Consider the following 16,427-nt stretch of genomic DNA (forward strand, 5'->3'; position numbering starts at 1 on the left):
TCGTTCGTTTATGTTTGTTTACGTTCTTTTACGTTAATTTATGTTCGTTTACATTCATTCATTTGTGTTCTTTTATCATTTTTAACGAATGAACATGAACGAATATGAACAAGTTAAATTTCTTAATGAACGAACACGAACAATAGATTCCGTTCGTTTAATTGTTCGTGTTCGTTTATTTGTTTGGTTAAAATTAAAAGAACGAATATGAACATACTCTCATTCGTGTTCGTACTATTCGTTTACAAGCTTATGTCATACTATTAACTCCATTAACTCAATAGTCAAACTTACGAGAACTAAAAAAAGGAAACATAATATATATAATTTCAAAAAAATAATTAGTTGACAAAAATACAAACACAAAAATAAGTAGAGGATCAAACGAGTAGTTTATAAAAAATTCTAGATTCACATGGGTGAAAGTGAAGAAACAGCAGCCATGAACTCCTCATCTGATTCAAGACCGTTCATTGAAGACGGCGGAAGGCAGACTTCCAAGTCTATACTTCCCCCACCTTGCCGTCCTGGATACGATGAAACTTTCCCATCGAACTTATGAGCATATCCACTTCGAAGTGTCAACGCTTTCCCCAACCCGAACTCATTTCCATACTTGTTGAACCTTGGTGAGCTTCCCATCATCACGCTTTGTGGGTCAAAAAGCTGAGAAATTTGGTAAATTGAAGGTGAACGAAGCCAATCATTGACGAAACCACGGACTGATTCGTCCGTGTGGTTAACCACAGCTTGGTGCAGTTTCCAAGCAGCCCAGCCGAGATCATGTTCAAGCAGTTCACCCGCTGTGGTCACCGCTCTCACGGTTTGAATCGAGTTCCCAAAGTAATCTGGGGACAGCGGTGGTTCCAGTCTTGACCTATTGTTTATAGCCAATCTGCAACCAATGACCATTTCACTTGAAAAACGACGCGCCCTTGTGATTGCTCTCCAAACAAACGCAGATAACGACTGGAAGGAGGAGATTTTCGTGGTTCTATATTCTGTGTTAGCCCTTTTTTTGAGCTCTGCGATGGACTCTGCCGAGAAGTGGAATATTCTCTCTAACAGCTGTGGTGCTTCAAATGTGCTGATAAATTCATCTTCATGAGCGAAGGGAAGTTTAAGCAATGGTCCATAGCCCTCTGGGAACCATCTCTCAAACACTGGGGGGCGTGAGATTTTCACATTATCATCCTGCGATTGAAATATTTCGGACAATGCGTTGAAGAAATGCCAGAAGGAGGTTCCATCGCCAATAGCATGGTTCATAGAACAACCTATGAACACCCCATCTACAAGCTCAGTGACCTGAATAGATAACAGAGGCCTGGTTTGACCATCATAGTTGATTGCTCGATCATGGTCGAAGAACGACTGAACAACTAATGGAACATAGGTCGGGGAAACAATGTCGGACACCGATATATCAGCAGCTGCGTGGATGAATTTGGCTCCAGGGCTGTTGTTGCAGTCAACAAAGACGGAATAAGAAGGTGGGTTTTCTTCTTTTTTGGCTACGATGCGACCTGCTAAGGGATAGAAATGGCGGAGGGCGATGTCGAGGGATTTCTTCAGCCGCTCCAAGACATCGTTGATCGAGTTTTCTCCACAGTCTTCCGGTGGAGGTTTGGCGAAGAGAAGACCCTTTTGAATGTACTGGACGGAGAGCATGATGAGATCCCATGGTGTCAAATAGAAGGGCTGTTTTGATTCATCGGAAACATTTTGGGGTCTAACAAAACATTCTGAGATTACTCTAACTGTCGATGGATCCATTTTTGGTTACCCCAGAAGATTAGCAGTGTTTAGTTTTGATTCACAGCTTGGGTTTTTTGTGATTGTTTAACTGCTTGCCGGGGACCTGTTCAAATATATCATGAAAAAAATATTACTTTAACAAGTAGGTGGGCGTGCCGTCTAGTTCTCGTGGTTGTTGGGGTTCAAACACCTACCAACCCCACGTTGATGAACTACCCTCCAATTTAATATCAGCAAGTCATTGGTAGAAGAAAGGTGTGACCCGAAATCTTTACACATAATATAATACGTGTATTTTGTATTCATGTTTAAAATATTTTCCATCATTAATAATTTATGAATTATACTAACCACCCGTTAGTATGGCGGGACGAGATTTAGATTTCTTAAATAAGATTAGGAGTTCAAACTTTGGCTTGCGCGAATAGGGTAAATTGGGTTGGGAGGGTCGTCATCACCTCTGCAATACTCGATCTAGATTAATCGATTAATAAATCAGATACAATTGATTAATTCAAAAAAATAATTTATGAATTATAATTACTCAATTGAATTTTGATTTACGAGTTAAAAAAAGATGAATTAGTTTGATTTTATGAAGTGTAAATCAATCTTAAACTAGGATATTGACCGTATAAATTTTGAACTTCACAAGCGGGACTAATCACTCCCAAGTATTTTATTTTAGGTTAAATTACATGTTTAATACCTAAATTATCAGTTTTGATCTGTTTTAGTTTCAAACTTTTACTTTTTTCAAAATTTTATCTAAATTTAATTTTTATTTCATTTTAGTATCATGTTCCAAATTTAACGTTAAATTTGGAAAAAAAAGATGCCTCCAATGCTACTCCTCGATTTTAGTCCTGTTCTTCCATCGCTTTATTCTTTAATTAATATTTGATTAAACAATTAAATTTTAATCTGCCGCTACATAACTTTAATTGTTAGTGGAAAAGTTGTTCGTGGAAAAAACTTATCCTAAACGTATTTATCCACATAATTTAAGCATGCAAAATAATAATTTATCAAATATATGTAAAATTTAAAATTTATATATCTAACGTATATATTCAACAGAACTCTAAATATAATACATATCCAGAAGTCATTAAATTCTGAAAGAATAATAATACTACTGTTTAAAATAATTTAAATGCCGGGAGAATTATTCAAAATTACGTGCTTTTTGGTTTGTTATTCGACAGCTTTGTTCTGGTCTTAATTATCATCATCTCAATTTCTTACCTACCAATTTTCCTGCTAAACCGATGTGGTCAAAATTACGTGATATACATATTATATATATAAAATGATAACGTAACACATATTATGTATAAAAAAATAATAATATGATATATGTCACGTATAAAAATAATATCACAATTCATGTTATGTGTCTAAAATAATAATTGTTCGCCATGTATTAGGTTATTACTGACCAAACTCACGAGATAATGTGCTGGGAAATTTTATTTCACGAGATAATACTACATTCCCATGTAGGTCGCCAAGTGCTTCGGGCGACGTAGGTGAGATGGTGTAGGTCGCCATGCCGTCCACGAGTTGTGTTGAGTTCAAGGTCGCCATGCACGCCCAGCATGGCCATAGGTCGCCATGTGAGCCGAAGTTGGTCGCCTTGCAATTCCAGGTCGCATGGGTTTTCCAAAAGGAGTTGCATACGTGTTCTTCTCCATGCTTTGACCATGGTGGATTATCTGCTAATCGATCCTTAATTAATGTTAATTTAGTGCTTTTGTCGTGTGAGTTGTTCATTTACTTCAAAATTACTATTAATTTTAGAGACGTGATCCAATGTAATTGCATTATTTGCATTTGTTGATATTATTATATATGTGTGCATGTACCATGCATGCAATTTTAATGGCTATTATTTATAATAATTATTAGAGCTAGTACGGGCGTGCATGGCGGCCTGGAATTACAAGGTGACCTACTTCGGCTCACGTGACGACCTATGGTCATGCTGGGCGTGCATGGCGACCTTGACCTCAACACAGCTCGTGGACGGCATGGCGACCTACACCATCTCACCTATTTCGTCCGGAGCACTTGGCGACCTACATGGGGACTGTAGCATTCGTCCTATCTGAGTAATTAATCTGACGAAAGTATTATTTCGTGAAATAAAATTTCCCAACACATTATCTCGTGAGTTTTGCCGGTTATTACTTTGTACACTTATCAAGGGATTATCAATTTAAAAAAATAGTAATATTATTGTTTAAAATAATTTAAATGTCAGAGAGAAATATTCAAAAGTACTACAGCTGTTTTGGTTTATTATTCAAAAGTTTTGTCGTGGTCTTATCATCTCAATTTCTGAGCTGCCAAAATTCCTGTGGTGAACCATCAGGCAAGATGCTTGAAATTTTTTTAATACATAATGTAAAAATTTAACTTTTAATATTTTAATAAAATAATGATTTGACTTTTATTTTTTTGAGTATTTTAATTTATAACATTTTTTAAAGTATTTTGATTGTTAGTGTTTTTAGGGAAAAATTTTTAGTTACATGAAAATCTTTAGTTAATTAATTATCAATATTTGTTGTTAAGAAGAGAAATTCTGTGTGAGTGACGATGTGACATATAACACATGTATAAAATGATGACATACATATATCACGTGTTTAAAGTGATGTCATAACACGTATAACGTATATAAAATAATTATGTGATAAATGCCATGTGCTCAAATTCATAAAGTGAAACATAACATGACATATGTTACAATAAAATACACCACATCATCACTTTGGATAATAAGACTTGTCATGTAGATATAGGTGTTAATTGTTAGTTAATTAACAATTTCATCTAATTATGGATCATTTATTTCAAAATGAAATATTAAAGGATATAAAAAAATTAAAATGATTATTTAATAAATATTAAAAAATAAAATTTGATATTATTTTAATTATAAAGCACGGTTTGGGCATACTTTAGAGTTTTTGGATTGCATGGTGGTCATTCTATATTGTTGGATTTCATGTTACAAAATCTCAAGCTTTCTGCTGGAAGCAAAATCAGACAAGCAAAAAAGCTTCCGTTTCACTTTTCTTTCTCTTGAAAACTTTTTGGCGTTCGATTCGATTCGATTTGTTGTTCTATAGGGAACCTTCCATGTGAGTTTCTCTATTTGTTTTAGGCTTTTGATAAAGCATGTTAATGAGCCCAAATATCATAGGTGGGATAATTATTTAAGCCAATACAACACAAAATAAATTATTTAGGGAATTGAGATATTTACTATAATGATTTGGAATTCATTACGTCAACATGACAAATTTTTATAAAATATATTATTTTATTCACACTTTTCACCTCAATGTAATAAATTTTAAGAAAAATTAAAACTCGTCATGTTTACGTGAGGAGTTTAAATAAAAAATATTATTTTGACAGTTTTGCTAGAATAAATCTATAAAGTGAGCAAATTTACATATGGCCGCACCAATATGCATAATGCTCATCTTTGCGATGCTTACTAACAAGACCGCCACACTGTAAACAGATAAAGCTGCTTCCATCGGCGAATGCATCCAATACAATTTGCATTCTGCCTGTTTCGGCAAGAATGGAAGTTCCCTGAGCATCTGATGCGACTGATGGAACGATGGTGGTGCATGGTAATGATTCGGCTTTTATCGGCTGGGCTTCAGCTATGACACACTCAGCAAACAGAGAAGCCAGCTGATCGACTGTGGTGTTTTCTTGCATTCTAGTTCTGTACACTTCACGAGCACGGTACAATGACTGAAATACTGCTTCATCACCACCTCTAGTTCTCATGGCCATCACCACCTGTTCCATCACAGATAACCAGAGATTAAACAGAACAAGAAGGTCCAGCATGCATGTCTAAATTATAACTCAAAATAAGGAACGGGAAAAGCTGCTGATACCAGACAACAAGAATTGGTTCACACCATAAGATGCATGATGAACAATTTTGTGCAGGTCAAATCTTGAAAAGGCATATAATATATCCCTAAAAGATAACTGTTCTTCAATCATATGTGGCTCAAGAATAGGATTAAATGCTGAAAACTCATTAGTCTAGAAGATCCAACTTAAACTAATAACATGTATTCAGTTGTATTAATGCTGACAGCCTAACAAGGAAAAGGCTACTTCGGTCCTCCATTTATCCGAAAACACCTGATGAACAAAGAGGCCATATTTTAGTTTGATCCAAGATGGCCAGATCGAATGCCAGGTATTTACCACCAATACTTGTACCATCAATGCAGTCTTCAGAAGCCTACAGTGAGAAGTGGCGAAACAATATTTAATTAACGATAGGAACTCAAGGCTGATGGAATACTATAGGCTGCTAAAGGTAATACATTTGAATGGACAATCGGGAAATATAAAAAACCGAGAGAACCAAATTCATTAGCATCCAAAATTACTGCAGTAATGAAAAGTTTAAAGAATCACCGCCATTAAACTATTCACATAGACAGAAGCAACAATACAGTGAAGACCACAATTAACAAGAGAACCCCATTGTTCTAGAGTAAGTAAAAGCTTATGTGTTTCCATCTTCTCTCATAAGAAGGGGAAGGACAAGAAAAATGTCAAGCAAGTATCTTTGATTTCTTACCTTCGTTTTTTATTCCTTAGGCTGCCTAATGATTATGGTTCTCAAATAAATGCCAAGATATAAAAGCATTTGCTTTCAGCTTTAGAATTTAACTTCTCTAAAAACGAAATCTTTTTGAAACACGCCTCCTCTGGCATCATTCCTAACTCACAGCAATCCCCTTTGTTCTTTAGATATATATATATATATATATTCATAGTTCCCCAAATGTGTTTTTTATTCTTATCTATCAAAGTGCTAATGATTTATCTTAAATTATGACCGATAGGAAAAAGGTCGCCTGGGGAATTTTAATATCCACAGCAATTAAGGCAGCATATTTGGCGATAACAACGTTCCGAGAAGCTAAGGGAACATCTTCTAGTTTTACATACACTAATGAAACTCATTAAACGTTGATTACCCAAACAATAAACAAAACCCATTGACATTCGAGGAGGAAGAAAATATTTTGTAGGGGGGGCGAAATTGAAAAAGTTTTATAAAGATTACCGCTTGAAGAGCCTGAGAAGGATTGCCTTGATCGACAAGGTTACGAGCCAACACGAGCAGGTCCTTACCGACATCGTTCTGTCCTTGCTGGTGGGATGGCGCTACGGCGGAAGCCTCCTCCATGTTCATTATGTTGTTGTCCATGGCATCTGGTCCTTTCCTTTTCCGTCCCGTCGATAAATGAATCTCTGTCTCCTACAATGTCAGCTGTATGGTTTGGCTTTTTTTTTTTCTCTTACGACAAAAGGGAAATAAAAAAAACAACAAATTTGTTGATTGAATGATAGAGGATTCTAGCAAATTCTGGCGTTCTACATTTTGTTTTGTTTAATCAACGTGGTGGACTATGCTTTTCAGCATTTGGGCTTCTTCTATTGGTCTTCAATAAATTCTGGGCTTAACCTTAGATGCATGTAGGTAGGGAAGGCAATGGGTCGGGTATTTGTCAATCAGACCCGACTTAAACCTGACTCGGCTAAAAAATTTTATAACCTCCGTCCAATTCGACCCGGATTTTTAGAGTATAAATTTGACTCAACTCGATCCGACCTGATAAAAAAGTAAGGATTTAATTAAAAAACAATTTTTAAAGAGAATTACATTATTGTCTTTAGGTCGGGTCAATTTTTTTCACCCTCCACCCAAATCTGACCCGTCCTCTCCCCTTAAAAAATTCGACTCAAACCCAATTTTTGTTTAAAAAAATCGACCCTACCAAGTTGGGTTGGAATAGAACCCATCAAATCCGGATTAAATTGCCATCCTCTTACTAGCAAAGCTCATGTTAAAACTCCAATGATGGACTGGGCTCTTGTATGGCATCGTAGCCTGAAGGTATTGGTTATGGTTTAAATAAATAGAGTGTTCAATGAATTGTCTATGAAGCGATTTTATAATGTTTGTTTGTTAAGTTAAATAAATGAGTATAAAGAAAAATTTTATATTTATTTAATAAACGAACAAACTCTAATGAACATGTGTTCAGTTCATTTAGGTTCACGAACAAACTGTTTGAAAGCTCGTTATTTGGGGAAGGTGGAAGGTATAAAAAGAATTGACACAGAGTGTACTTCAGAGCTTAAGGACTAGTGGCATAATTTTACAATTTTTTTTAACATAAAAATAAATATGTTTGCAAACGTTAAACGAACCGAACATTAACACATTAAAAAATAAACAAACAATCATAAACAAGAGATAGCTTCTTAACGGAAATCCAAGCACATATTTCTTGGATTCAAAGTAAAGATTTGTGATTGAGATACACCCCTTCACTTTTTCTTTTCTTTTTTTCTCATTCCGGCAAGATGGCTCCATTGACCAAATTCAATCAGCTAAGCTTTAACAGCAAGAAACCCTCCATAATAGTTTGGGTAAACTACACGGGAGACCACTAAACTATGGTCAAAAATCAATTTGACTACCGAAGTTTCAATTGAATCAATCAGACCACCTAACTATTTAAATGTTTCAATCAAGTCACCGGCTGTTAATTTTTAACGGAGATATGCCCCGTGACGAGTTTCAAGGCACTGTAGTGAATGTCGTAGATTACTTACTAATTTTTTAGTCACCCTAGAAACCTGAATAATTATTGAGCCAACATTATTGGGCTGATTTTGCCTAATAATTTAGCATCTTTATTATTATTTATTAGAAAATTAGCACTTATTAATTAGGTTTTTAATAGATTATTTTTTGAAGGTAACTACTAAAAAATTATTAAAAAATTAACTAATTACTCGTTAACTTATCAATCGAGTTAAATCATACTTAATTAAACTCGTTAAGATTTTTAGTCGAATTCAAATAATTCAGGAGCTACTCAATTCCTTAAACATCCAAACTCTGTCAAAGACGGCGAAGATAAAATATTTGCTCATATATGATCTCGTCCAACGCGAAAACACCACTCTTTTATAACCGGAAAAGTTCAGATCAAACAACTTATAAACATGGAAAAGTTGGACAAAAATAATGGTATGAATTTCAATAAAAACTGTACCTGGTGGATGAATAGTTGAGGCCCGAGGGTGAGGTGGGTATGTTTGTGGTGGATAACCTGCCGGAGGGGCTCGTGGAGGATAACTACCGTTCGGAGTTGTCGGATACATTGCCGTGGCAGTGGGATATGATGACTTGTACTGCAGTGGAGCCGCATAGGTCGTTGTCGGGTATGGAGCTATGGTCACATGCATATAATATAAAATAAGAAAATGGGCACATGCATATAATCTTATGTTTTATTTTTGTGTGTTGTTTGATTGAAGAAGGGGATTGAGATTTATTGTTTGGATCGGTTATGTGGTTAATTTGGAAAGACCGGAATAGGAGGATTTTTGACCCGGAGTACATTGAGAATGATTATGTGCTAGTGCGCGGTAGGCGACTAAGCCGTGAAGCTAGTAGTGCATTAGATTCAGCCTTATCATTAGCTCAATCTTCTCGTCGTTTGTTGAATACGTTTGATCCTTGGATTCCGCCTCCTCTCAATTGGTGTAAGGTTAATACTGATTCTCACGAAAAATAGGTGACGACTTTGCTACATGTGGGGTGTCATTAGATCCTCGAATGGTGGTTGGATGATTGGTTTCTCGAAGAGTTACGTGACTTTCCTAAATATATTGTACTAAATTTCATATCCAACTAATATTCTGAATAATAAACTATAAATGTTTATCAATAAACTTCCATTTATATAAAAAATTTCAAAAGATATTTTAAGTTTTACAACCTTATAAGAGAAATAGCATTTTTAAAGATATTATAACCCACCAAGATTTTTAAATGAAATATTTTTTTAACCATTTGGACCAATCAATTTATTTTATTTAGTTAAGGTGATTACAAAATAATATTTATTTTAAATATTTTAAATGATTTGATCATTAACTTTGAATCAACATGCTATAGTCGTTAGTGTTCAAACCCGAGATTTCTAAAAAGAAGAACGATTCCTTTAACCATTAGGGGCGTTTGGTTCACGGAATGTAAGATTACCTTTGGAAATAACATTACTGGAATTTAACATTACTATGTAAATATTGTATTACATTGTTTAGTTTGTTTAGCATGAATGTAAGATTTCAGTGTTTGATTGGAGGAATATAAGATTACTTGGATGCATATTTTACCAAATTATCCTTGTGATATATTTTTTAAAGTTAAACTTTAATATTAATTTATAAATATTTTAATCGTTATACTATCTAACTTTTGAGGAGAAATTATATTTAATATATAATTAATATAATTAGTATATTAAATTTATATTTTTAAATAATGTTCATAAGTATCATATTTATTTATATAAAATATAATATAATATAAAAATAATATTATGGTTGTAAAATATTATTTTAAATAATTACATTTTTTACAATAATACTATTTTTTCATCCCATAAAATTATAAATAGTAAAATTTTGAATATTAAAAATATAAAATATTTTAAATTCTCAAAATTATTAATATTTTAGTAAATCAAACTCTTTGTATATTTTTATAAAAATAAGAATTTAAAAGGGTTGTTATAAAAATAAGAATTTTACCGAGCTTAATAATATATCCGGTAAAATTCTACCTAAATATTTTTTCTATCAAATATATTATCAAATCCAATAAAATGTTTAATAATAATAAAATTAATAAAAATAATAATATTTTTGATAAATTTTTATTAATTTTATTAAAAAATAATAATAATAATAATAAATTCGATAACACCTTTACTTAATCGTATTCGCACGTGAGACTTCCCAGGGGTTGAGGAGTGGAAACCAGAGAGAAGAGAGAAGAGAAAAGCAGAAAGAATAGCAAAACGAGACCCTTTGATTTGGTTTTGGGTGGTTGTCAGAAGTGGCAAAGGCATGTTTTATGGTGGTCGTGCAGCGTGTTTATTGCCAATAATATTGGTACTATGTTTATCGAGGAACGATTGTATCTTGCCGGTGGCTGAAGCTATATGGTTAACGATTCCAAGTTCAGGAACCAAGTGTGTTTCTGAGGAGATCCAAAGCAACGTTGTTGTTTTAGCTGATTACTATGTCATCGATGAACACAACCCCGATCATATATCCACCATCTCTGCTCGGGTAATTTATTTTACCCTTTTCATTGCCAGCAAACAATTAATCAAATTCTCCATCTGGGTTTATCAGATTTCTGCCTTTTTTCTTTTGGTGATCTTTTATTTGATATTTTTGTTGTTGAAGGCTTTGCTGGTTTGGATGAACAGTGATTATTGTTGCTAGGCTTTGCTGATTTTTATCCCTTTGTAAGTGTCAAGGACGTTTAAAACATGTATTTACAGGGCTAGTCATATCCAAGAGTAAACCTCTGCTTAATCTTCCTATTTAATATGAATGGGAAATTACTTTTGTTTGGTAAGAATTTGAATCTAGTCCCTGATACTTAAGCATCCAGCAACCAATTTCCTTCTGTCTTTTTGAAGTTCCATATGAATATCAGCAGATTAAGTTCTTTTCTTCAGTTTCAATGATGATTTTTTTAATCCTATATGCAATAAGGTGAGCCATTAATATGGGGATAACTTATGTTCCTTGAACTTCTAGGCCTCCCCTCAAGGGAAGTGCTAGGTTTTTCTTATTGTTTCTAGATAGGAGTGATTATTCGATCGACTCGAGTTTTGCTCACCCCTATTTCTTGATCTTCCAAAGAAATATCCTTTCTATTTGATGGAAAGTCTTGAGGGTGGAAAATTGGATTTATTTGTACCCTATGGTTGAGGAACCCATTATAGTTTGAGGAATTGCGAACTACAACTGATCGATATCACGTTGAGGATACCTTATTTGTGTTATACAACTATCTGTAGCTCAGCATAGACCAAACTAGAGGTCAACTACATAGAATTTTCTTCCTACTATCCTTCTGGTATGTTTGAAATTGTTGAGTTTGAAATGAAGTTCAAGGGATGAGATATCTTTCAAAAGTTCGAACATGAGTACTTAAAAAGAACAATGAAGAGTCTGAGTTGTGTATCTTGAGATCATTAATTTTGTATATTTGGGATTTTATGTGGAAAACTTAGATTTAACACAGTGACACATGTACTGAATATGAGGTTTATGCTCAAACTTACAAGACCTTATCTTATTCTTTAGGTAACATCTCCTTTTGGGAACAATCTTCACCACAATGAAAATGCAACTCACGGTCAGTTTGCATTTACGACCAGTGAGTCGGGCAATTATATAGCTTGTTTCTGGAAGGATGGCAGTCACAAACAATATTCCGAACTAACTTTAGGCGTTGACTGGAAAACCGGAATTGCTGCCAAGGATTGGGATTCGGTTGCGAAGAAAGAGAAAATAGAGGTAAGATTCTTGATGCCTTATCTTGAAATTTCAAATGGAACTTGATTTTCATAGCCATCCGAATTTCTTATGCATTATATACTACTTTTTGTAGGGTGTTGAACTTGTTCTCAGGAGGCTTCAAGGAACAGTGGAAGCTATCCGTGGCAATCTAATCTACCTCAAAGATAGGTACACTTTCCACAACTAAACTGTAGTTCAAGGTGCAAACATCTTAATAGGTCACGATAATCACTTGAAATAAAAGTCTTAAAGGAGGAACTTATTCAGAACAAGAAACTTGGTGCTTAACCGATCTGTTCATACATTCACCAGAGTTATACAGCTTTAAAGTGAGAAACATGATGTTTAAAGGATCTTTCATACATGCACAAGGTTGTCCACCTCAAAGTTTTCACTTTTCATGCATTTACAAGTAGACATGTTCTTTGAGTCGGCTGCAAAGATAATCAATTTGCTTGAACTTTGTTCTTTCCTATTCCTTTGCAGGATCCAACTTAGTCCGTTTGAAATATTTGTTTGAAGAATGCTGTTAGGTTGTAACCATAGAAGTTAAAATAACATGTGCTTCTTTCGTTGATGTGTACAGAGAAGCAGATATGAGAGAAGTAAGTGAAATAACAAATGCAAGAGTGGCATGGTTCAGTATCATGTCCCTTGGTGTCTGCATCGCGGTTTCGGTTTTGCAGATATGGTACTTGAAACGCTACTTTGTAAAGAAGAAACTCATCTAGATTATATGCACAAAAGTAGTTTTATGAAACAAAGTTGAACTGTCCTGAGAAAAGAAAGGAAAGGAATTCACTAACTGTCCCACGGACTTACTTTCATTTCCTGCTGATTTGAGAATGAAGATGTGCTTTGTTGTTCAATGCCCACGTGAAAAGTTTCTCTCTCATGTATAGATACGTTCCCACACCATTATAAAGTGGTGGTATATAAATTATAGAGAGAGAGTGATACAAAAGTTTTATTTTTCTTCTAATTTAGTCCAAAGCTACTTGTCATTAATTCTCTTTATATATATGTTGAGACACACAGCAATTTATGGCACATTGGTAATGCATATTGTTAAAGAACATTCAGTTGGAGGAAAGTCATTACGATTCCGAGATTGCTGCAAAAGAACTTAACATGCTTGAGGGCTCTACTGCTTCAACGAATGAAGAGTCCATTTAAGCAGATATTAAAATACCTGCAAGACACATGTTTTTTTTCGCCCAATAGGTCACACAGTTTAATTAATTAGTCCAACAGGGCATATAAAAATTTATTTTAGGATTTATGATATTTTCTACAATGATTTGAAACTTGTCACGTTAAGGTGGTTTCAATAAGAAATATTTTTTATTCAACTTTTTTACTCTGTGATAAAAATTAATAAAAAATGTTAAACTATACGAGTATTTTAATGGTCATAATAGTGAAGGACTATTATGAATTTAATGGAAAAGTTGAGGTGAATTCTAGAAATAATTCATAATTAGTAGTTTGATTTTGCAATTGGCAAAAGTCGAGGGGTTAAAGTTGGAAATAAATATTTATGGAAGTTAAAGAGTATTTTGAGAAGTTTGAAATTTATGATGAAAGCATGACTTAGTTTTGTATTGGTTAAATATTGATTTTTATAGACTTTTATATTTTTAAGTTTATATTATGTTAGTTCGATACTAATATATAGTTTGAATATGCTATGTAATTATATTATGTCGTCATACTATGATAAATCTAGCGACCCGAACGACTTGAAAGGAAAGGATAAATCACTTGATTATGAGTATTGCATAAAAGGTTCGGTAGTGAGGCAAATGTGACTATAATTTATTTATTTAATTATTATGATCGAGGATGACTTACGATAAGTCAACCTCATATTAATTTAAAGTGTTATTTATAATTTTTATTATGGATTATTTTCATAGTGTTTTCATCAAGTTTTGTGAATGATTTAGGGTATAAACTATCCAAGTATCATTTTTATGATGATGAAATTGAAGTATTTATGATTTTAAGACGTTGATTAATAAACATTTGGCATGTCATTAAGTTGAGTAAATTCATGTTATGGTACACTTTTACACTATGTATTGCACTCTTGGTGTTCATGTTATGATTGCACTTGGAGTGTATTTTATGATTAGATATGATTGGCACTGTGATGTGCTTAGTGTGCACCTTATGTTCTACTCACATACCTTGTATTCTCTTAAACATACATTGGGCTTTGAAAATTAATTATGAAAGTTACGAATATGATAAGTTGACAGGAAATATGATATGATTATTTGATATGATATTGTTTATCATGATTATTATAAAATCATGAAATAAGTTGAGTTTTAGGTTGCGATGAAGAAATCAGTTTAGATAAGTCGGTTTGAAAGTTGAACGCTTTATTTAAATTATTTTTAAAGTTTTATTGCACTTATGATATTTTATGTTTTATCTCACCTTATCTTATTACTGCCTCACTAAATCATACTTAGCGTGTAGTGATTTTTATGTATAGGTTCTGTTAGAGATAAAGACGTGCAGGAGGAGCCTCCCAAGCATCTTTTTGGAGATCGCCTACATTATCAATATCAGTAAGACATCTTTGATGTCACTTTTGACTAGTAGTGACATGTGTATTTATGTTATTGGTTTGCTTTATCGGATTTATTTTAAATGGTCTGTAATAGTAAATTATGACCACTTTATTTTGACTAGACTAGTTATATACGTATTTATAAATGAATAGTTTACCATATTAGAATGATTTTAAAATTTAGTAGTGTTTAGGTAGTATTATATAGTTTATGAAACAACACTAAATTGTCTAATCACTGCCTGAAAATGAATTGGTTTTTCCATATTAAAATATTAATTTATGATTTCATGTGATTAAGAAAATAGTTTTAAAATTGAAATAAGAATGTTTCAAAATGAAACAAAATTTTAGGCATTTAAGTTCAATGAATGTTTGTTAGGTTGATGTGATATCTTTAGCTCGTATTTAGAGATATATACGAGCTATGGGTGTTACATTTATTTAATCATACACTTGACTTAAAAATCAATATAATTGAATTTAAAATTTAATTAATGAGAAATTCCATTTTTACCATTAATGAACCATGATAATTACCAAATTCCATTGCATTATCTTCTATTAAAATATTCCATATTCAAAGATGAATCAACTTGGCTTATACTTTCTACTTTGACCATGCAATTTTTGAAAAGTGCATTTTAGTCACTAAAATTCCACTATTCGGCCAAATTTGAAAAATTAAATTGATATAAGCTAAATTTATCTTATCTAAAATATGAAAATAATATTTCCAACCATTATCTAACATCCTTCAAAATTTCATAAAATTTCGGTTCAATTCGATTATTCGATTTATATACCGAACTTTAACATTTTATAGTTTTTTTTAACACAAATCACGTACCGAAAATTTGATTACCACAAAAATTCTTGTTTTAGACCAAATTGTTCATTTACGGGGCAAAAACATATAACTTTTTAAAAATACATTTTTGGTCCCTAAACTTTTCAAAGTTTATGTTTTAGCCACCAAACTTTCAGAACTTATATTTTACTCACTAACCAAAATTTGGGGAATTACACAACACCTATCCAAGCATTCATCATCAAGAGAAAAGCTTTTCACTATTTTATTTCCTTTTCTCTTGTACATAGTGTGTTCGAGCTTAATTGTATATATTTAGGATTTATTCTTGAGAGTTTACACTTTTGTAAACACCTACCTTGTGAGGTTTTCTTGTTTACATCTTTATCATTTTGTAAAAAGGCAGTGATTCTAGTTTATCCATTGAAACTAGGGATTTGTAAAAGGTTACCCTTGAGCCTAGAAAAAGAAATAACAAATTAGTGAATTTGTTAGAAATCCTTAATGTGGAGCTAAGGTAGTGGATGTAGATTTGGTTGAAAAGTTGAACCACTATATATTGTTGTGCCAATTTTTCTATCTTTTATTGCTTTCACACCAAAGATTTTTCAATTGGCTAATTCACCCCCTCTTGACACATTTTCGGTTGATTGATAGAGCTACAAAAATCCTAACATAATGGCTATACCGAACCAGATGAAGAGGCAAGATTGAAACCTTACAGATGAAAGGTGGAGAGTCTGTGCAGGATTTTTTTAATCCAGAGTTGCTGAAATTGTCAACAACATGCGGTCTTATGAGGAG

The 16,427-nt window shown here is 33.2% G+C and overlaps 3 protein-coding genes across 4 annotated transcripts; 1 reads left to right on the forward strand and 2 right to left on the reverse strand.

The window, feature by feature from the left end:
• Positions 1-400: 400 nt before the first annotated feature.
• Positions 401-1,835, reverse strand: LOC120169122 (uncharacterized acetyltransferase At3g50280-like). Its single transcript, XM_039177346.1, has one exon. It carries the CDS (start codon positions 1,774-1,776, stop codon positions 412-414), a length of 1,365 nt encoding a protein of 454 aa, XP_039033277.1. The 5' UTR covers positions 1,777-1,835; the 3' UTR covers positions 401-411.
• A 3,333-nt stretch (positions 1,836-5,168) lies between these two features.
• Positions 5,169-7,162, reverse strand: LOC120169124. 2 transcript variants are annotated; one of them, XM_039177349.1, is made up of 3 exons: positions 6,887-7,162; positions 6,013-6,049; positions 5,169-5,589 (listed from the first exon to the last, which is right to left on the reverse strand). In XM_039177349.1, exons 1-3 carry the CDS (start codon positions 6,958-6,960, stop codon positions 5,224-5,226), a joined length of 477 nt encoding a protein of 158 aa, XP_039033280.1. In that variant the 5' UTR covers positions 6,961-7,162; the 3' UTR covers positions 5,169-5,223. The 2 variants fall into 2 exon arrangements, with proteins under 2 accessions (XP_039033280.1, XP_039033279.1); XM_039177348.1 differs by lacking the exon at positions 6,013-6,049.
• Positions 7,163-10,649: 3,487 nt separating this feature from the next.
• LOC120169123 (transmembrane emp24 domain-containing protein p24delta5-like) lies at positions 10,650-13,110 on the forward strand. Its single transcript, XM_039177347.1, has 4 exons — positions 10,650-10,980; positions 12,013-12,225; positions 12,320-12,396; positions 12,815-13,110. Exons 1-4 carry the CDS (start codon positions 10,756-10,758, stop codon positions 12,957-12,959), a joined length of 660 nt encoding a protein of 219 aa, XP_039033278.1. The 5' UTR covers positions 10,650-10,755; the 3' UTR covers positions 12,960-13,110.
• Positions 13,111-16,427: the final 3,317 nt, after the last annotated feature.

This window comes from Hibiscus syriacus, unplaced genomic scaffold (assembly GCF_006381635.1).
Source record: "Hibiscus syriacus cultivar Baekdansim isolate YM2019G1 unplaced genomic scaffold, ASM638163v2 tig00111745_pilon, whole genome shotgun sequence".
In the NCBI taxonomy this organism is placed as follows: domain Eukaryota; kingdom Viridiplantae; phylum Streptophyta; class Magnoliopsida; order Malvales; family Malvaceae; genus Hibiscus; species Hibiscus syriacus.

What these genes read in the sequence shown, in the direction of transcription:
- LOC120169122 (XM_039177346.1), bottom strand. Translation starts at nt 1,776, where the DNA reads ATGGATCCATCGACAGTTAGAGTAATCTCAGAATGTTTTGTTAGACCC.
- LOC120169124 (XM_039177348.1), bottom strand. Translation starts at nt 7,030, where the DNA reads ATGGACAACAACATAATGAACATGGAGGAGGCTTCCGCCGTAGCGCCA. An exon ending in CTTCTCAGGCTCTTCAAGCG is followed by an intron (nt 5,590 to 6,886) that starts GTAATCTTTATA and finishes GTGATGGAACAG; the next exon opens with GTGGTGATGGCCATGAGAAC.
- LOC120169123 (XM_039177347.1), top strand. Translation starts at nt 10,756, where the DNA reads ATGTTTTATGGTGGTCGTGCAGCGTGTTTATTGCCAATAATATTGGTA. An exon ending in CGAAGAAAGAGAAAATAGAG is followed by an intron (nt 12,226 to 12,319) that starts GTAAGATTCTTG and finishes TACTTTTTGTAG; the next exon opens with GGTGTTGAACTTGTTCTCAG. An exon ending in CTAATCTACCTCAAAGATAG is followed by an intron (nt 12,397 to 12,814) that starts GTACACTTTCCA and finishes TGATGTGTACAG; the next exon opens with AGAAGCAGATATGAGAGAAG.